Source organism: Thamnophis sirtalis, unplaced genomic scaffold (genome assembly GCF_051295495.1).
Source record: "Thamnophis sirtalis isolate CommonGarterSnake01/CBP01778 unplaced genomic scaffold, rThaSir2_p1.2 scaffold_2, whole genome shotgun sequence".
Classification (NCBI taxonomy): Eukaryota; Metazoa; Chordata; class Lepidosauria; order Squamata; family Natricidae; genus Thamnophis; species Thamnophis sirtalis.
The window spans coordinates 95529333-95550679 of record NW_028261382.1 but is presented as its reverse complement, the minus strand read 5'-3'; the positions used below and the strand labels follow the sequence as shown (position 1 = coordinate 95550679).

Genomic DNA, 21347 nt, shown 5'->3' with positions numbered 1-21347 from the left:
ACCAACGGATCCTCTCCATTGGAGAAAAACAAAAACAAAAAAATCCCCATGGGATAAGATTGATTTTCTTGATGTTGCAACCTTTCAAGAAACTCAGTTCTGCTCTTCTAAATCGGAGCCCTGTAGAAATGTTGCTTTGCAGCCGTCTCGTAGGTTACACTGCCATCAGGTGGATAGAAATGCTTTACAAAACAGAAACATCTGACGGTTTATTGTAAACATATTTTCCACACTAGCAGGGCCGAGGAACGGGGCTCCTGCTGTCTCCTTGCATGTATGAACATAGCATGGGATTCAAAAGCAGAGGAAAGATGTTTTCTATTCTATTGTCTCCCTCTTGCCAATCTCATGGTGACATTTCATTGTAAGAAGGACTAAAACCCAACAACCTTGGATTGTATGTGCTGTCATTGTCAGGATCTATGTATTGTGTGTGTGTGTGTGTGTGTGTGTGTGTGTGTGTGTGTGCCTTCCACCCACGTCAGTTGTGTTTTCTCTTCTTTACAATAAGTCTACCTCTACAGCGCCTGTTGCTTCTCTCATGTGTCTATCAAATCAAGTGTCTCTTTCTTGTGTTGGGATCTTGTATTTTCTTTGTGAATGATTGAGGTTGGAGGTTTTCCTATCAAATATATAGTACTGTCACTCTGGGATAATGGCATGAGCCGAAGGCAAAGCTTGGCTTCCAAGAATAGCTTGTAATTCCTTTGAGGTGGAGAAATCGATACACATCACCATCCCCAATCAAGTGATCTCCACAGAAGTTGGGACTTCAGTTCCTAAGTTCTGGAAGCAGCATTCTGAAATAGATCTGTGGGCGTTTTGAGATGATAAAAAGCTGCTTTAAGTCTGCTTGAAATATATGATCATCAAAGGCTAGGTTTTTAAAATCACCTGCGAAGTAAATCTTTGTATTTCAGAAATGGGAATAGTTGGCATTTACTCTTAAATTGGGACGCGGTGGCTCAGTGGCTAAGATGCTGAACTTGTCGATCAGAAAGGTCGGCAGTTTGGCCGTTCGAATCCCTAGCACCGCGTAACGGAGTGAGCTCCCATTACTTGTCCAAGCTTCTGCCAACCTAGCAGTTCGAAAGCACGTAAAAATGCAAGTAGAAAAATAGGAACCACCTTTGGTGGGAAGGTAACAGTGTTCCGTGCACCTTTGGCGTTTAGTCATGCCGGCCACATGACCACAGAGACGTCTTCGGACAGCGCTGGCTCTTTGGCTTTAAAATGGAGATGAGCACCGCCCCCCTAGAGTCAGGAACGACTAGCACATATGTGCGAGGGGAACCTTTACCTTTATTTTTAAATTTAATGAAAAGTTGCTATGTAATGTGAAAAACCTATTTAGATTCCCACAATCTTTTTTCTTAAAAAATATATTCCAAGTCCTGCATTCTGGGTAGCCAAAATTTAAATGCTGTTCAACTTATGTCTGGCAGGTAACCTCAGCTGTAGACATACAATGTATCTCCATATGAAGCGCGCCTTCTTGTTAACTTCCATTGCTCAATTCTGCTGTTGCCTCACTTATCAAAGGAAGAATTTGATAGGAATTCCGTGGGATTCTTTAGTTTCTGTGGTGGCCCATCAGCAGCCAGCGGAGAATGGCAGCAGAGTCAGACAATGAGGAGGTTGGGGGGGGGAACATGGGCCAGTCCTGGAGTCTGGGGAAGGCTCGGATGAGGGCTCTGTGTTGGAGGCAGAGATGGGGCCAAGGCCGTCTGGCAGTGATCAGGTGCCTACGGAGCTAGACAGCAGTGAGGCAGAGGAACAGCTGGAGCCTGTTCCCAGTATGTGCAGAGCTGCCAGAAGAAAATGTGAATGAGAGGGAATCACATTTATTTAATAAAAGGGGTTTTGTCGGGACTATGACTGCCTTGTGCTCTTTGGGGAAGCCTTCATTCATTCATTTTTTGCTTCTTCATTTCCCTTTTCCCTTTGTAGGTGAATGGATACGAAACAGAGCTTCCATATTTCCACCCTTCTGGGCAGTTAGAAATCTACCGGAGTAAAAATGGGACCGTTGTTGAATTAGATGGGCTCATCCATATCCATTATTCAGACTTGGGTATCTTGGAGATACGTCTCTCCACCGCCTATTTCAACTGTACCGGAGGCCTCTGTGGCTATTTCAACGGAAACGGCAGCGATGAATTCTGCTTCCCCAACGGGAAATGCACAGATAACCTGGTGGTTTTCCTGGACAGCTGGACAACCTTCAACGAGATCTGCAACGGGGAATGCGGGGACCTTCTCAAGGCCTGCAACAACGATTCAGAGCTTCTGAAAGACTACCGCAGCCGCTCCAAATGCGGAGTCATCAATGACCCCACCAACAGCTCGTTCCTGGAGTGCCACTCGGTGGTGAACGTCTCCACGTATTACAGGACCTGCATTTTCCGTCTGTGCCAAAGCGGAGGAAACGAGTCAGAGCTATGCGACTCGGTAGCTCGCTATGCCAGCGCATGTAAGAACGCAGAAGTGGACATTGGCCAGTGGAGAAGCTTAACCTTTTGCCGTAAGTTGGGAAGTGGTAGAGATACCTATCTTCAACTTGTTTCCCATCGGAAGACAGCTGGGTTTAAATTTATACTTTAGTGGAGGGAAACTTTGTAGGCAACAAAGGCTGGGTCTCATGGTTGTAAATGTAATTAAAATGTTTATGGATAAGCAATGAAAAATAGAGCAACCTCACTGCAAATTTAAAACTGAAAGTAAATTTCATTGAGGTGAAGGCAGCGTAATGTAATACAATGTGTAATCAATGTGAGAAGAGTAATAAACACTCACAAGGCAGGGTTAATAAAAAACCAAAACGCCTTTCAGCGGTTTGAATAAGTATTCGATAAACCAATAATAAAGCAAGTTGATTTTTAAAAAAAAAAAATATGCCAGCAGATCTCACATTGTATCTTCTGCAAGGATAAATAATAAAACTCCCTCCCTCCATCTCCCTGCTATTCAGAGATGTAATGTTTTAAGGGGAAGAATAATTCGTAACTATCAATCCTTCATCTCACTTCGCGGAAGTCCTTCTCTATAGAGATCAGATTCATTTCACAACCATCTATAGTGGTTGAATCGGAATCTGATATGATCACCCTGAGCCGAGGTGGCGCAGTGGTTAAATGCAGCACTGCAGGCTACTTCAACTGACTGCAGTTCTGCAGTTCGGCTGTTCAAATCTCACCGGCTCAGGGTTGACTCAGCCTTCCATCCTTCCGAGGTGGGTGAAATGAGAACCCAGATTGTTGTTGGGGGCGATATGCTGACTCTGTAAACCGCTTAGAGAGGGCTGAAAGCCCTATGAAGCGGTATATAAGTCTAACTGCTATTGCTATTCCTGTCTCCCTCCCAATCTGGTTGTGAATCTCCGTATGGGATAAGGGATTAAGTATGAGATCTACTGATTCTAGGGGTGTCTGTGGCAGATGTCATGATGGTAGTTTGGGACCTACTGGCCAAGGTCCTTGCTCTTTTTTAAGTGTGTTGTGCAAACTAAGGGCAGAGCTTTGATTATGTGAATGGCTACCGTCTTGGAGGTAGGTGGCTCAGTGGCTAAGACTGAGTGGCTAAGAGGCTGAGCTTGTCGATCAGAAAGGTCGGCGGTTCGAATCCCTAGCGCCGCGTAACGGAGTGAGCTCCCATTACTTGTCCCAGCTTCTGCCAATCTAGTAGTTTGAAAGCATGTACAAATGCGAGTAGATAAACAGGAACCACCGTGGGTGGGAAGGTAACAGCGTTCCGTGCGCCTTCGGCGTTGAGTCATACCGTCCACATGACTACGGAGACGTCTTCGGACAGTGCTGGCTCTTTGGTTTTGAAACAGAGATGAGCACTGCTCCCTAGAGTTGGGAACGACTAGCACGCAGGTGCGAGGGGAACCTTTACCTTTTACTTACCATCTTGAAAAACCTCTGTGAGTGCCACAGCTGGACTTAGGTCAAGGTGGCAGCTGCCTGATGCAGAAGATGGCTTCCATCTGATCACTGACTCTCTTCTTTTTCTTCCAGCGCTTTCCTGTCCTGAGAACAGTCACTTTGAGGAATGCATGTCCTGCTCTGAATCCTGTGACACCCTGAGCATGGGGCCCGTGTGCCTGGACAGTTGTGTGGAGGGTTGCCAGTGTGACAAAGGTTTTGTGCTCCGGGGCACCCAGTGTATTCTCCGTAGCGACTGCGGCTGTAGCTTTGAGGGCTACCAGCTCTCCACCAACCAGTCGTTCTGGATGGACACAGACTGTCAGTACTTCTGCTACTGCAATGGCTCTGACAACAGTGTGCGCTGTGAGAACCTCCCCTGCAAAGAGGATGAATACTGCCTGGAGGACAGCGGCCTATATTATTGCCAGGCCCGCACAGATGCCTCCTGCATCATTTCCGGCTACAGCCATTACTTGACCTTTGATGGATTTGCGTTTGACTTTCAGAGCAGTTGCCCTTTGGTCCTCTGCACCACCACTAACCGCCAGAGGTCCGAGAGGACAGGTACTTTCCCTGAGTTTACCGTTGTTGCCAAGAATGAGGATCGGGATCCTTCTCTGGCTCTGTGGGTGAAGCAGGTGGAAGTGGAAGTTTTCAGCTACAGCATTGTGATCCATCGAGCCTACAAACATACTGTGCTTGTAAGTCAGTGGTGGGTTTCAAAAATGGTTCTCTGTGGGTGTGGCCTCCTTTGTGGGAGTGGCTTTGTGGGTGTGGCCTCCTTTGTGGGAGTGGCTTGCCGCCCATGTGACCGGATGGGAGTGGCTTGCCGCCCATGTGACCGGATATGAAGATGCCGACGACACTTGTCAGAACCACCTTAAATTACCTCACACACAGCACTGGCATCCATAGGAATATGATGTAAACTTGTTTTTTAAAAGGCATCTTTGGTTTGCGTTAAAACAACTTCAACACACGCAATGTTCTGATTGCACCACAAACGCAGTAGTCATCCTTACCTTTCACAGAGGCACTGAGTTTTATAAATATGAGCATGATAGTGTAGAATAATCATATCCAAGGACCAGTGGTGGGTTTCAAAATTTTTTGGAACCTCTTCTGTAGGTGTGGCCTGCTTTCCGGGTCCACTGGTGGAACCTCTTTTAACCGGTTCGGTAGATTTGACGAACCGGTTCTACCGAATAGGTGCGAACTGGTAGGAACCCACCTCTGTTGTAAGTCAATAGAGAGCTCTTTCCACCATTGCCTTAATGCAGGATAAGAGGTTGAGACTACCCCAAACCAAGTAATTTGAGGGTTTAATGTGGGAAAGTAGAAAGATGACCAAGTTGAATTGGACTTTATCGCCACTTTTTGACCATGTCTGTATAATTTTCTGTTCATTGTTATCTTCTAGTGCAGGTGTATCAAACGCAAGGCCCGGGGCCCAGATCTAGCCTGCAGGGTGCTTAGAACTGGCCCGCAGGGCCGCCCTGGAAACAGCAAAGGACCAGCCTACGGTGCCTCTGCCAGAGAAAACAGAGCTCACAAAGGCCGCAGGAGGCCCTCCCGAGCTCTGTTTTCACTGGCAGAAGGTAGAAGGAGGCCATTGAGCCGAGGTGGCGCAGTGGTTAAATGCAGCACTGCAGGCCACTTCAGCTGACTGCAGTTGTGCAGTTCGGTTGTCCAAATCTCACCCGGTTCAAGGTTGACTCAGCCTTCCATCCTTCCGAGGTGGGTAAAATGAGGACCCAGACTGTGGGGGCGATATGCTGACTCTGTAAACCGCTTAGAGAGGGCTGAAAGTCCTATGAAGCGGTATATAAGTCTAACTCCTAAGTCTAACTGCTATCACAGCTGAAAACGGAGCTCGGGAGCCCGTTTTCGCTGGCAGAATGCTCAGGCCACCACAGGCAACCTCGACACTAGTGACATTGAGCTGGCCACGCCCATCCCGGCCCCCCAAGGTCAAACACAACCTTGATACGGCCCTCAATGAAATTGACTTTGGCATCCCTATTCTAGTGATTCTTTCTTTTTAACTTTCCTGTCTGGTTTTGGTTTTCCCAGTGGCATTTCTTCTCACTATTAATCAGGTCTGACTTTGCTCGGTTGTCCAGGATCTCGCTAAGTGTCCAAGGGCTGCAAACTGAGCTGCATTTTTAACCCGAGTATAAGAAAATCCTGCAGAGATATGGAGATCTTACCAAAAATATGCAATAAGCGTCTAGTTTGGAGTGAGGGTTTAAGCCTGGATTTCCTAGGTCAACTGGTCTTTCTTCGAAGCGTGCTTCCTTCAACTGCCCTCTTTCACCGACTTTCCTTGCATCTCTTTGCAGATCAACAAGGAGCGCCTCTACCTGCCGTTGAAGCTGGGCCAAGGGAAGGTCAACATTTTCACTTTCGGCTTCCACATCGTTATAGAGACTGATTTTGGTCTGAAGGTGGTGTATGACTGGAGGACCTTCCTCTCCATCACGATTCCGCGGAGCCTCCAAAATAGCACCTACGGCCTTTGCGGGAGATACAATGGCGATCCTGAGGATGATCTTCAGACCTCTGGCGGCCTTGTGGTCTCCAGCATTAATGAGTTTGGCCACAGCTGGGCCAAGCGGGACCCCTTTTGCCAGGCTGGGTGTGGCGATAGGTGCCCAACTTGTCGTAAGGTAGAAGGCTTCTGGAAGCCTCAGCAGCTGTGCAGTTTGATTCCTAGCAAGAGTGGGGTCTTCTCCAGGTGCCACAGTAAGGTCAACCCGGCCTTCTTTTATAAGAACTGCTTATTTGACACCTGCATTGATGGTGGAGCAGTGCAGACAGCTTGCAGCTGGCTGCAAAATTATGCCAGCACTTGCCAAACCCAGGGGATAGCAGTCACAGGCTGGAGGAACTTCACTTCATGCGGTAAGTAGATGATCTTCTTCTTCTTCTTCTTTTCTTCTTTTCTTCTTTTCCTCCTCTTCTTCTTCTTCTTCTTCTTCTCCTTCTCCTCCTCCTCCTCCTCCCCTCCTCCTCCTCTTCTTCTTTTCCTCCTCTTCTTTTCCTCCTCCTCCTCCTCCTCCTCCTCCTCCTCCTCCTCCTCTTCTTCTCCTCCTCCTCCTCTTCTTCTTTTTCTTCTTCTCCTCTTCTTCTTTTTCTTTTCCTCTTCTTTTCCTCCTCCTCCTCCTCCTCTTCTTCTTCTTCTTCTCCTCCTCCTCCTCCTCCTTCTCCCTCCTCCCCCATCCCCCTCCTTCCTCCTCCTCTTCCTCTTCCTCTCCATTTTAAAATAAGATTTCTTTTATCATTAGGACTTCTGTTTATATTCCGCTGTTGGGTTTCTGGTCATCTTCCCAAGGCAGTCGTTCTTCATTTGTCAAATGCAAATGTTATTAGTGTATGCAAGTGAAGGAAAAGTCCATGCAATTGTTGCAAAGAGCCTCTCCTGTCAATAAGTTACCATGTTTTGTTCAATTATTCGTCTCATAAGCGAAGACGCAAAGTGTCTCAGGCAGGCCGACTGTCTGGCAAATCCATTGAAAAGTTGTTTTCCTCACTAATCAGATTTACAAATTAAATTAGGATCTTTTTCGGTCTGCAAATTGACAGCCTCCATAAGCCTTGCTCCTTCCACTGGGGGATTCATTAACAGCCCTGAGAAAAATGGAGGCGGGTGGACGAGAAAAGCTTTGAAATTGGGCATTTCTCCACTCTTGTCTTGGCCCTTCGGAAGGGTGAGAGGTTCTTAAAATTGCCTCTCTGGACAGAGAAAGGGAACAAGTTTTTGAGAAAGCCACAGTGATGTTTTGAGAGCACTGTGGCATTCAAGCGTGCAAGGATTTCTCTTTTCGAGCTGTTGCTTCCGGACAGAGGCTTTGGTTTTGATACAGCTCAGAAATCCCTTGCTCAAATATAGTGGCATTATTTTGGCTTCGAGGGGCAGTTATGAGTGGTTGAATCCTTGTTACCAAGTTCTCTTTCTCTCTTTTTTTTAAAAAAAAATCCCTGGGGTTGATGAACTGGGGAGTAAACATCTCCCTCCAGAGGCAGGATTTGACCTCAGTCTTTCATAGGAGGACAGTAAGGGAAATCACCATGGACAACTCCTTCATATTGCCACCAACTCCCTGTGAAACGCATTGTAGGTTTGGAGATATTATCTCCAAATCAAAGACCATCTTTCCAGTTCAGCTTTAGTTTCTACATTGTAGGCAGGGGTGAAATTCAGCAGGTTCTGACAGGTACCTGGGTAGTTTGGAGAACTGGCAAATTCACTCTGGCTGGCCCCATAGTGGGGTGGGAATGGGGATTTTGCAGTATCCTTCCCCTGCCACACCCACCAAGCCTTGCCTACAGAACCAATAGTAAAAAAAAAATTGAATTTCACCACTGATCGTAGGCCAACTTTTACAAAACCAAAGACAATTCTATTTGCTCATTCTTAGCTCTCCAGGTCCAGAGGAATCTTTGCCTATCAGTTGTATGTGACAGTAAATATGTTTTCCTAATTTAGCTTGAGTAGATGGCTCTGAAGACTCTCAATCATGCTAACCAAGATGTTCCTCTGGACTTAAGCTCCTTGGGTCTATTATGTCATAGAGATATGTTGTGGCCCAGCAGGAGCCGTTGGAACTGCCAACAGACTCCGATAGCGAGGGACCTTATGAGTCGGCTCTGGAAGATGTGGAGGACCCTGGACAGGTTCAGACTCTGAGCAGGGACCAGAGAGGCTGGTTGGCCACCAGGAGGCGCCTGAGGCATGGAGCCGTGGTGAAATTCAAAGGGAGTTTGTCTCTGACGTCAGGCCCTGGAGCAGTGGTGAAGACATCAGACTCTGGAGCAGTAGGGAGGAGCTAAGGGAGTTGGTCCCGGACGCTAGGCAAAGACAGGCAGATAAGCGCCGGCAGCAACTACGGAGATATAGAAGATAATTGGGGCCGGGTGGTTGTGATTAGGCTCTTCCCAAGAGATTATATAAGAAGGGACTTTGGGAGGAGGCTTTTTGCAGGACACAACCGTTATACTCAAGCTGGAGAAGCTCTTGTGTGTATTTCTTATCTGGAAGCCTGGGTTGCTGCCAAGGCCTTGTTGGTGTGTTAATTACTGTGAATAAATTGGCTAGCAGTAATCTTGTGTCAGCGTGACTCACCGTATGGAGGGGGGGGGTCAGAACAGAGATGTATATGGCTTCACCGAGATGCACCCATGTTAAGAAGCTTTGTCCCTTGCATTCTAGCGGTCAGCTGCCCTCCCAACAGCCACTATGAAAGCTGTGTGAGCGTCTGCCAGCCTCGCTGTGCCGCCATCCGGCTGAAAAGTGACTGCAACCATTATTGCGTGGAAGGATGTCAGTGCGATCCAGGCTACGTCCTCAATGGCAAAAGCTGCATTCTTCCTCACAACTGCGGCTGTTACTCAGATGGCAAATATTACGAGGTGAGCCAGTAACTGGGAGCCTGGGAGATAGTGTTGCCAGAGCAGAGACGACGTCCAGAAGGCACAAACAACATCACAGAAATGCTACGATTCAGTATTAAGCATTGCATCAGTCTTTGATATGCAAGCATGCAATGGTGGCGTTTTTGTGATAATGTCATAATGAGTGTCTTATGTGTTATCACTCTGGCATCATTGTGGCTTGTTCCAAACTCTCCTGGAATAGGATATGTTTTCTGGAGCAGGCATGGCTGGAATGCAGTAGTAACATAGATTTGGTCCAGCGTGACTTTCAATATTTCAAAATCTGGTCTCATTTCTTTTCATCTAAAAGACAATATTGGCAGTGAGTGCTGCAAGAACACCAGCCAAATAAGCCGCTAAATAGAATCAGTCTCAGAATCAGGATTTCATGTCTGGAATACATTAAGGGAGAACATTTTCTGAGTAGCATCCATTACGAGTGTTAGAGTGTGGGCGTACAGTCTACACGAATTCTTCCTATTATTGCAATAGATATTGTCTATAAGGTAAAGGTAACGGTTCCCCTCACATATATGTGCTAGTCATTCCCCACTCTAGGGGGCGGTGCTCATCTCCATTTCAAAGCCGAAGACTCAGCGCTGTCCGAAGATATCTCCGTGGTCATGTGGCCGGCATTACTCAAAGCCGAAGGCACACGCAATGCTGTTACCTTCCCACCAAAGGTGGTCCCTATTTTTCTACTTGCATTTAAGTGCTTTCGAACTGTTAGGTTGGCCGAAGCTGGGACAAGTAACGGGAGCTCACTCCATTACACGGCGCTATGGAATCGAACCGCCGAGCTGCAAATCTCAACAAGCTCAGCATCTTAGCCACTGAGCCGCGTCCCTTTCATTGTCCATAAAGATTACAACAAAAATATACAAAAGAGCTATTTTTGTTTGTTTTAAAAAAGCTATGTGAAATTCTCCTCTAAGCTTCCTTTGCTTACTAACCATGCATTTCTAAACAGGCAGTTGTAAATCCGTGCAGCTTAGTTGCTCTTTTCTGCTGCCCTCGAGTTGTTGTTTTTTTCCAGGAGATATAAGGATATGTTTGCTTTTACACCATCATCTCTATTACTTGTGACCTTTAGCATCCAAACTAAGAAGCTCTGCTCCGTTGTATTGAAGGAGCCATCCTCATCTATATTCATCCAAACAACAATAACCACAATGAGCAAAAAAAAAAGAGAAGATAAGAAGGCTTGTAGAATTTGTGCAAATTATAGTGTTTTTCTGCCTTAAACTGCCTGTGGGATTGCATAGCAAATAGGTTGCAAATAGGAAGGAAGCAAAGAAGAGATATGGAATGTTGTTGATCTGTTGTTCTTTCAACAATGCTCCGTAATAGGTTGAATTTGGGGGAAGTAAACACAGTTCTTTGGGGAATTGGTTCACAGGGCTTTAAAAAGGGATTTTTTCCCCTGCAGATAATATTCAGGGACTATGATTTTTTTCGCCTTCTCTTCCTCTACATTACCAGTCAATATTGCTGTCAAGTTTCAGCCTCCCTTGAGTGATCCCATAAAGGACAATTGTGGAATAATGCACTGGGTGCATCTATGAAGGATGCAGGATCAGTTTAGCATCAGGTTGATCCCCACAATGCAGTGACACCAATTTTCAATAATGTGGTGATACTTTTTTTTTTCTCCCAAGGGAGAGAGGAAAATAGAAGTAGCTTTGTCATGTTCTCAACATCCCTTACTGGGCCCCCAAAGGAGATCCTTCCCTGTCATTTGCTGATTTCTGATTCCCCAGAATATACTCTCGCAGATGAGAGGAGAAAGCCATAAATTCATAGAAAGGACATTTCATTTGCAGAAGGAAACTAATAAATGAGAGACAAAGAAGATTAATCAAGGTGAAAAAATGGTTTTATTTTGACATGGGGGATATTAAATGTTATTTCTGAGTTAGTCATCAATCTAGTGATTATTTTTCAATGGGACAAGTTGATATTTCTTGGTTCTTGTCCCAGTAAATTATTTACCTTGTCTTATACCGTATCTAATAGAGATCAATCAATAATACCCGTCAGTTTTCCAGAGTTTCATTCATAAGGCTTTTCCTCCACTACCCTGTCTTTTCCTCTTCTTCATTTTTTGCTTCAGTTTATTTATGTATGTAGTTTTCCCCAATATGCACATTTTCCTATCCTAAAATATTAAGTTGTATACCTATTCTAACCAAAACTCTGCATTTTTTTTTATTTCCAGTGCAGCATTCATGTTATTGCATCATATCAAGGATGCTGCTAATCCAAGCCAGACAACAATGAGCCACTAACACAAGTATAACAATCTGACCAAATTAAGTAGTTTTCCGTGTTTGGAGAAGACAGCTTGGGTTAAAAATTGGCATAGCCCTCTTTTCATGCTAAATGATACAAGACAGCTTAGAAACTTTGCCCATGTTTCTTAGAAGTAGCCTTTAGCTTCCTGTCTCTTCAAAATAACGAAGTTTAAAAAAAACCATTGGTTGTTCCCATCCAACAGTTGGATAAAGCCACTGCGAAGAATAATTTCTGATACCAGTTTTGTCATTCTATCTTCCTGTACTTGGCTTTTTACCTCCCAAGTAAAAGGGAAAAAAATAGTAGCTGGATTTATTTGATGAGTCCAAGTTCTTGCTCTCCGTTATGCTATAAATCTGATAATGAAAGAATGGAATGCGACGTGTGCTTCTCTGCAAAGCTACACTTCGGCAGTGAAAAGGCTATTGGTACCACTGCCCTTTGGAGGAGTGGGCAGGGATGTTGCTATGGAAACAATAGCCTTTTTACTGCTGAAGTGTAGCTTTGAATTTCTTCCCTTTTACAGGTCAGGAGCATAACAGGCCAGGGACACCAGTCAGGAACTTTTCACAAGTCTTTTGATCTGCCAGAATGAGGCCTCTAAGCCAGAATATGCATTTTAAAACAAGATCCCAAAGAGATTTTAGGAACTATTGCTTTTAACAGGTTGATCACAACCATTACTTTGTAGTAAACTGTGATTTATGGTTGCATTAAATGACAGATTGTCCTAGGATTTCAAACTTTTTAATCATACCTTTTGGGGCCCCAGAGTGGGTTACCTAAAACATAGCATATTATGTTTGGATGCAACAGCAAATTATAGCACTCAAAAAATTCAGAAATAAGTGTTCATGTTGCAGCAAACAAAATGTGGATGAAGAAAAGAATAAATCTGTAAAATGAAGGCTCTAAACTTTTCTTTCGCATCTTTCCAAATCACACTCTGGTGAAACAGCTGAACACACACTGCAAATCAGAAATGACATGATATGCTGAACATGTTTCTAGATCGTTTTGCTGCTTGTCACCAAATGAAAAATTGAATGTCTGAATGCATCTGAATCTTCTTTTTTTTGTGGCATATCTGTCATCGGATGTTGGCGATCATGTTGGCGATCCTATTCAGATCCTATGTATCTGAATAGGGAATTGAAATGGGTTATTATCTTGAAAATCCAGTATTATACATCTGTTGCCCTTTAGAAAAAGACATTTTAAGGTTTTGTTTGGAGAGAATTATATTGACCCAAACCCCACAGATTTTCGTTTGCCAAGTGCCGAGAGCTTCTGGCAAGAGAGCATGTTAGCTATCCACTAAGAAATGCTCTACACAGCCTCCCTCTCCTGGTGAAAAATAAAATTTTCAAGGAGCCAGCTGGTTTCTGTATGGCCCCACTGTGCAGCTAGCTGGATGAATTGCAAAAAGATTTGGTAGTTAGACTACCGTCTGGTTCTTAAAAGAAAAATAAACTCTATTTAGTTCACTGTAGTTGGTGATTGTTCGTTGTGTATATGAATTGCATGTATCATGTTATGTTGTCTAACTAAAATGCTTTAAGTGAGGTCAGGAAGAACTGTATACTGAAACAACAGCACAATGGAATGAACATTTATCTCATGCCAGCCCTGCAAATCAGCAGCAGACACTTGACAGTGGAGTTAAAATATAATGTTCCCTGTACAGAAAATGTGTGTTTGTAGGTTTATATGCATGAATGCTGCTTTCTCTTCAAATAAAAAAAAAGTCAAGAAATCAAAATCATAAAATAAACCAGAATATCCAGCTATGGGCAAATATGTTATTGTTGGACAAGACAAATAATATGTGCTCCATTGGAGCAAAAAGCAAAATAAAATAAATGAAATTGCAGCAAAAGAAACCGCAGAATTTCATGGACAGGTAAAGTCGCTGTAGGACAAGCCCGGCAAGGAGGCACCGAAATGACATTTAGTCAAACGTCAAACCTTTCCAGAGGCACTGAGCCATGAGGACAACTTGGGAAGCACTGTACATTCCTTAGGTCTGCTGATATGGCCCATAAAACCACCTCTTGGTAGAAGTTTGACATATTTGTCAGCAGAAGGACAGGGCAGGAGCCACAGAGATGGGCTTTGGATCCTTGTTCCATTCTCCAGGGCATTTGGTGGGTCTTTAGAGGTGTTGCTTTCAACCCTTGGAAGAACTGTTTGCATCTTGTCTCTGTCTTTTACTCCCCCCTTTTGTGCAGCCCAAGCAGCTTTTCTGGAACAGTGACTGCACCCGCCGTTGCCGTTGCTTTCGTCGAAACCTGATCCAGTGTGACCCTCGGCAGTGTAAATCCGATGAGGAGTGTGCCCTCCAGAATGGAATCCGGGGTTGCTTCAGCATGAAGAGCTCCTACTGCATTGCTGCAGGAGGAGGGGTCTTCCGCACGTTTGACGGCGCCTTCCTCCGCTTCCCTGCCAACTGCGCCTTTGTCCTCTCCACTATCTGCCAAAAGCTCCCCGACATCTCCTTCCAGCTCATCATCAATTTTGATAAGTGGACGTATCCCAATTTGACCGTAATTTCACCGGTTTACTTTTATATTAATGAGGAGCAGATTCTTATCAGCGATCGAAATACAATTAAGGTACAGTGTCAAGTCATTAAGAAACTTTTAGACTGGGGTCCAGTCATCCCGGGGGGGGGGGGAGTGCTGAGCTGAGGCTGGTCAGTAGCCTCCCAATTTTGCCAATCACTTTGCCAATGTTTGAGATGCCAGCAAAGAAAGCAGAATAGGCCACAGAAGGAGAGTTTGGAGTATTCATGACTCAAAGCCAGACTTCCAAACTTGGCTTTAGAAGGAAATCTACTCTGCTTAAAAAGGGGAGGATGGGCTTCTTACAAACTAAAGTATATTTACTTCCACATTTAGGTGAATGGGACATCAGTGAGCATTCCTTTTGTTACTGGTTTGTCAACCAAAATCTACAGTCTGGAAGGTTTCCTGGTCATAGACACAAGCCCAGATATCCAGATCCACTACAATGGGTTCAACATCATCAAAATTGCCATTAGTGAACGCTTGCAAAACAAAGTTTGTGGGCTTTGTGGAAATTTTAATGGAGATCACACTGATGATTATGTCACCCTGCGAGGGAAGCCAGTCGTCAGCAGTGTGTTCCTGGGCCAGAGCTGGAAAACCAATGGCATGCAGAAGAGGTAACGGGCGGGGCCAAGTGAGTGATATGTCCAGAAGAAATTGTTCATTTTGCTAGCTGCATCAGCCACATATTGTCCCATCTGAGGGACCACATTTAAAAGTAGTTTGGTTTACAAGTGTTTTTAACTAACCACTGCACAGAAAAAGAAGACATCAATGATACTTTGCATGGGCCCATTTGGGAAGATGGGTGGAGACATCAGTGTGAAGAATTGCTGGAAAAAAGTTGGTGGTGAGGGGAGTAACTTCTTTATGGCATTTCACTATCTAATTTTAGCAGCAAACAATTCTGCCAGCTTCTGTTATAGTTTTAGATGGGCACTGAAAGACTCACAGTTGCATTGGTACTCCTATCTCGCTCTGCCAACTCTAGGGGAAAGGAGAAACAGAGTCCAGGCCCCTTGCAATAATTAGAAGAATGGGGAGAATCCAATCGCTAGTTCCTTTTCAATAAATTGTTTAGGTTTTATTTCTGCTTTCAAAGGCTAGGAAGGATGTGCCAAATAGTTATGATGCTCTGTGTTTGAAGAGCTGACCTTTGGACAGCTGTTAATTGAAAGACAGGAATTGAAAACCCCTACATTTAGGGAAGAGTTAGAGTTTAAGCAGCTGACCCACATCGGAATAACTCAAAGCTCACCATGTATCATCTTCAATCAAAACCTCTGTTTTCCTTTCTGTTGAGAGCAGCTAATGGCCAACAGGAATGGATGAAAACCTACTGGTACTGGAAATAATTCCTTACCAGAGGGATGGTGCATGGTAGAGTCTAACCAGGGTGGGTCACCATTTATGGTAAGAACATATAAAATAATGACACTGTGATTACACTGATGTTGTGGAAAGTCATGCTTTGTTTGACAATAGTTTAGTGAATAAACCAAAGACAGCTGTAATTGTATTTGGAATGACCTTGGGAGATGGAAAAGAACAGCCAGAACAACAAACAGATAAGAGGCACCTTAGCCCTTAGCAGGAAAGAGAAGTTTCTTGGCTGTAAACACAGCAAGGGAAAAATATGGCTTTGGACTTGTTAAGATTGATGTTAGCCTCATGAGGTAGCCAGACAGGGCTCCTTCTGAGACATTTGCTACATCCACATTCCTATTGAATGCTAAACAGCCTCTTATCCAGTCATAGCCCTGGCTATATGTCTCTTAAGATTATTCCCACGTACTATATCCTTGGTGGAGTATAAACCACATGCTAAATTAAAATAATGGTTCTACAAACCATTATTGTCATTTTCTTCTGGTTTTCTTTTGTGTTTATGATTCCAGCTGCAATGAGCTCCAGTATTCACAATATGCTGCTGCTTGCGACAACGTTCAAATCCAAATCCTGCAGAGTGACAGCTACTGCCTCAAGCTCACTGATATGAAAGGTTTCTTCCAGCCTTGTTATGGACTGCTGGACCCATTGCCTTTTTATGAATCATGTTTTCTTGATGGCTGCTACAATCAGAAGAAGTACCAGCTCTGTGGCTCCTTAGCAGCATATGGAGAGGCCTGTCGCTCCTTTGGGATCCTCAGTACAGAGTGGATTGAGAAGGAAAATTGCTGTAAGCAAGCTTGTCTTAGTTTAGTCCTTTTTAGACAGTTTCTTCATTGCATTCCCTTCAGCAGAGAGTAAAAGAATATAAATATGGGCATATTTGGTGTGGAAGAGTCTTCTCCATGGTTTTTACCATGAATGCTTTCTTAATTGCTAGCATAAAAAGGTTTCCCCCACTGGAGAGACAAAGAAAATGTTTTTTCAGGGGAAGAAGCTTTTGAAGACATGGTAGGAAATATTTCAGTACAGGGTGATTATTTTTCTGCTTACACTTTGCATTCTATCTTTCATGGAAATCTCCTCCGAAAAAAAAATGAACATAAAATAAATCAGATACCCTTGTCTGTTTCCCACCCCCACCTTTTTATCTTTTTTTAGCAGGAGTGGTCGAAGATCCCTGCATGGGAGCAGATTGTCCCAACAGAACTTGTGATGTGGACAATGATGGAGAACTCTGCGGTTGCATTGAGCCTCCTGCCTATGGAAACAGTGAGTGCCCTACAAGCAGATCCTGATGAGAAATGTCCTATGAGGTTTCTGTAGTAATCCTCTTCTTCTCTCACAGGCACACATGATATTCTAGATGCTGAGGTGACCTGCAAAGCTGCCCTAATGGAGGTGTCCATCTCAAAGTGCAAGCTGTTCCAACTGGGCTTTGAAAGGGAAGGTGTCCGCATCAATGACCGCCGTTGTCCTGGCATTGAAGGCGAAGATTTCATCTCGTTCCAGATCAACAACACCAAGGGCAATTGTGGAAACATTGTGCAGGTCAGAATGATTGAGAAACTATGGGTTTATTTCCCCCTTGTGGCACTTAAGATTTTTATCAAAGCTTCTGAATTAGCTTCATCTTGCAGTGGAAGTAGTTTTCATTGCTGTCAGAACATCATCATAAACATTTAATTTTTGCAATGTTCCCTCTATGATGAAATGAGTAATGTGAATAAAAACTTACAATGCCAAAAAACCATCATTGGCAAATTTGGGACTTTGCCATTAGCCCTTTATTTTTTGGCCATGGATGTCTACATGTCTGGCTTCCCTTTCTTCTTAGCTCATAGAAGACATGAAATAATTACATAGTTCTCTTTGGATTAGAGATCTTTTCTTAGCCAGTCATCTCAGTTCCATTGGATTAGATTAAGAAATGAAGTTTGCAGCATAAATTTGAAGCTATAAGCAAGGAGAATCCAGGATCTAAGGAAATAACTATATCATTAGGCAGGTTTTTTCCTAAACATGTGCATTTTTTCTCCTCTTCACATTGTAGTCTAACAGCACCCACATTATGTATAAAAACACAGTCTGGATTGAAAGTGCAAACAACACTGGAAATATCATTACTCGAGACAGGACCATCAATGTTGAATTTTCTTGTGCATATGAGCTTGACATTAAAATTTCTTTGGATTCTGTTGTGAGACCAATGCTCAGGTAAGAAAAAGTGTTGATTCTTTGGGCATTCTGAGGAAATGAAGAATTTGATGAAGGGATTCCATTATCTCATGGATTTTATTTGAAAGTGTGCAACTGGCTGAGATTCTGGGAATTGAAGTCCACAGTTCTGACAAAATGTAAACACCAGTTTATAATTGCTGTAGCCCCTGCTTTATTTATTTTCTTGTAGAATGAAAATCTTTTATTTTGAGTTTGATTTAAAAATATTTCCCTTCCTCTCAATTATAGCAATAGCATTTGATTTTGTCTGTTTTCTTCTTTAACAAAATGGTGAGATCCAAAATAAATTACCTCCAAGCATTAGAGTGTTGTAATTTTGGGAAATATTGTAATTGGATGCTAATTTATATACGTAGTTAATATTTTATTAAGTTTGGTAATTGTTAACTCTGGTAATAGGATGTAAATGAAGCAAAACGATGGAATTAAATTAAATGAATCAATAAATAATAACACAAAGTTATTAGTTTTAAATTCTTCAACAGCAGATTTGTCACCTTTTTGTTTTGGTATAACGGTTATTTTTTCTCTACCTTGTTCTCTCTTTGTAGTGTCATTAATCTGACTGTACCTACAAAGGAAGGCAGTTTCACTACCAAAATGGCCCTATATAAAAATTCATCCTATAAGCATCCCTACAGGCAAGGAGAAGTTGTGCTAACCACACGTGATGTATTGTACGTTGGTGTCTTTGTGATGGGGGCAGATTCCACTCACCTCATCCTCACACTGAACAAATGTTATGCAACACCATCACGAGACAGCAATGACAAGCTCAGATACTTCATCATTGAAGAAGGGTGAGCCATTCTTTTTCAGTGCCTAGTGTTCGAAATTCCAGAAGAAAAGCTTGTCAGTTCTTGGGTGTTCTGCTGGAACTAATCAGTGCATTCCTTTTTCTTGCAGTTGTCAGAATATCAAGGATAATACAATTGGAATTGAGGAGAATGGGGTCTCCCTCACCTGCCGTTTCCACGTTACTGTTTTCAAATTCATTGGAGATTATGATGAGGTTCATTTGCACTGTGCAGTCTCGCTTTGTGATTCAGAAAGATACTCATGTAAAATAGTAAGTGATGCAAACCTCAGATGCAGTTCATGTCAATGTGCTATTTAAGGCTGACCTCAAAAAATGGAAATTGTTTCAGAGTTGATCAAAAACTTGGTTTTTGAAGGACAGTATAATCTAAAATGCATGTGCTTCAGATACAACTTTAATGATAGGGATCTGTAACTTCTGCTTTGTAGCTCGGTTAAATATTTGCACCCTGGTGCATTTTAAGACAGGGGAAAATTGATACTTTTAACCTTGTATATGACTAAGGTACCTATTTTATCCCTTATATATTTGGCTCTGTGGTCCCTGGTTCTGTTTATTCTTAAAAATTGCTATTGACAGATCATGCAAAGTACAATATATGCTTTCAAACCAACAGAAGTTGTGTACCAAAGAAACATTTCTATCTCTTTCTTTTTGGCTCAATCAGAATTGTCCACAGAATACCCGGAGGGCCAATGATTATTCCAAAGGTCTCAATGAGCAAATCATTTCTGTGGGACCAATCAGAAGAAAACGTAAGTGTGATGTTTCTCCAAGTTTTCATTCAGAAATCTGGATCAATTTTACTGCATGGATGCATGATTAAAACAGATTTGGTTTTTTTACTTTGACTGGTGCCTTTTAGGCCTAGACTGGTGTGAAGACAATGGAGGCTGTGAACAGATATGCACAAGCCAGGTGGATGGGCCACTCTGTAGCTGTGTAACTGGAACCTTGCAAAAAGATGGCAAGAGCTGTCGAGGTGAATGAACCCTTTTTCAAGGACTGATAGAAATTTCCTTAGGCATTTATATATAGACGACAGAAACGACACGTTTCTGACTGAAGTTTATATTATTTTTAAAACATGCAGCTTGAATGTTCATTGTCTCTTCTACTTTTCTTTGCAGCAACCAGCTCTTCAACTGAGGCTCAAGCCAGGCTGCTTCTGCTCCTTGTCAGCCAGTTGTTCTTATGGTGTAATCTTTCTCAGTCCAGCCCAGCCACATAGTTTATCAAAGTACTGGAATTTGTTATAACCTCCTAGGTCCCTATAAACATATCTAACTCTGAACCTGAAATCCACATGACTGTCCAACACCATTTGTAATGACAGATTTTTGTCTGTTATAGCACTGACGTTATTGGCCTCTTTAAATGGCATTAACAATGTTGTAAAAATGTTAACAGGGCATCACATTCTTCTAAAGTATCAGGAGATCTGCAAGTTGAATATCCAATAGTTGATTGTATGTCTTTCTCTTCTGAGAGTCCACTTTTCTATTCATATTTACAGAAATCTCTGTATAATCTGAATTATTAAATTTTGCAGGAAACATCTGGGCAGCTTTGCTACTTTCTGAACTTGGGATGGGGAGGGAAAGTAAGAGGCAAGAGTAGCTCTTGGGTGTCCTGGATTTGACATCCTTAAGTTTGCTTCTTTAAGCCATTCATTGCTGAGTTTAAATCGCCCTAGAGCTGTTTCTTTTATTCAGATTTTGATGCATTCTGCCCATCCAAGTTGATAACCAGCACTCTCTTCAGAAGAGTAAAAAAAATCGAGATGAAGAGAACTTTTGATGTGCCCTGAAATGCTACAATTACATTATAGCCATTCTTGGGGGGGGGGGGGGGTGGTATGAACAATGTTACTGTTTGAATTTATCTTCTTTCTTTTAGATGTTTGCTGGAGTAATTTTAAAATTAAACACGGGGAACAAGATCTTGTTTCTTGGCAGCCTTCTGTTTCGTGAAGTTTGTTTATATTTGGGACTTGGGGAAAACACCTGTAGTACAGCTAGACATGTTTTTTTTTCCTTGACATGTCAGTTCAAAAAACAAAACAAAAATGAATATTATCTGCTGTAAAGATTTGGAAACACCATAAGCTTGTTGATTGGGGTTTAATAAACATCCTTTGCTTCCCAGAAGAAGAAGAAAATGGGTTGCTTTTTGGTGGGTTTCTGGACGGGATCAGGGAAGATCTCGCCGAGTCCTATCAATACCAAAACGAGTGCCAACACAATGAAAGATAAAATTTAAGAATTTTGTATCACCAAAAAATGCCAAAAATATTGGAGGCAATGGAAAGGCCTCCCTTTTTTCTTTTCATTTTCTCCTCACCTCCATGGAGCCCCAGACGGCTCCCTCTCCTCCCCTTTCCCTCAGAGAGCATCCCACCGAATGAAGGAACCAGTTTACGGGGGAAGTTTCTATGACGGGGAGGGGGGGGTACCTATCCCGCCCCACCGCCCACCGGGATCCGCCTGGGAAAAGGCGCCCCTAACCCTCCCGCTCTTTTTCTGAGGTAAATAACTCCGCCTCGCCGCTGCTGTGGTAAAAGTTAACAGCCAACGACAACGCCCGTCACTCCGCCCCCCGTCGCGGATGGGCATTTCTGATAGGCTCGCCTCACGCCGACGTCCGCGCAGTCCACTCCAAGGCGGG

The 21347-nt window shown here is 43.3% G+C and overlaps 1 protein-coding gene across 1 annotated transcript in view; it reads left to right on the top strand.

Moving 5' to 3' along the window:
* Positions 1 to 20520, top strand: part of TECTA (tectorin alpha) — an 84863-nt gene extending 64343 nt beyond the window's left edge. Inside the window, exons 17-31 of the mRNA XM_087706414.1 lie at positions 1951 to 2524; positions 4020 to 4630; positions 6272 to 6833; positions 9142 to 9341; positions 13892 to 14275; positions 14561 to 14847; positions 16129 to 16409; positions 16781 to 16891; positions 16968 to 17170; positions 17673 to 17836; positions 18412 to 18660; positions 18767 to 18929; positions 19348 to 19435; positions 19546 to 19662; positions 19811 to 20520. Of these exons, the coding sequence (XP_087562540.1) occupies positions 1951 to 2524; positions 4020 to 4630; positions 6272 to 6833; positions 9142 to 9341; positions 13892 to 14275; positions 14561 to 14847; positions 16129 to 16409; positions 16781 to 16891; positions 16968 to 17170; positions 17673 to 17836; positions 18412 to 18660; positions 18767 to 18929; positions 19348 to 19435; positions 19546 to 19662; positions 19811 to 19911 (4095 nt within the window). The 3' untranslated portion in view covers positions 19912 to 20520. The remainder of the gene's footprint in view (positions 1 to 1950; positions 2525 to 4019; positions 4631 to 6271; positions 6834 to 9141; positions 9342 to 13891; positions 14276 to 14560; positions 14848 to 16128; positions 16410 to 16780; positions 16892 to 16967; positions 17171 to 17672; positions 17837 to 18411; positions 18661 to 18766; positions 18930 to 19347; positions 19436 to 19545; positions 19663 to 19810) is intronic.
* Positions 20521 to 21347: the final 827 nt, after the last annotated feature.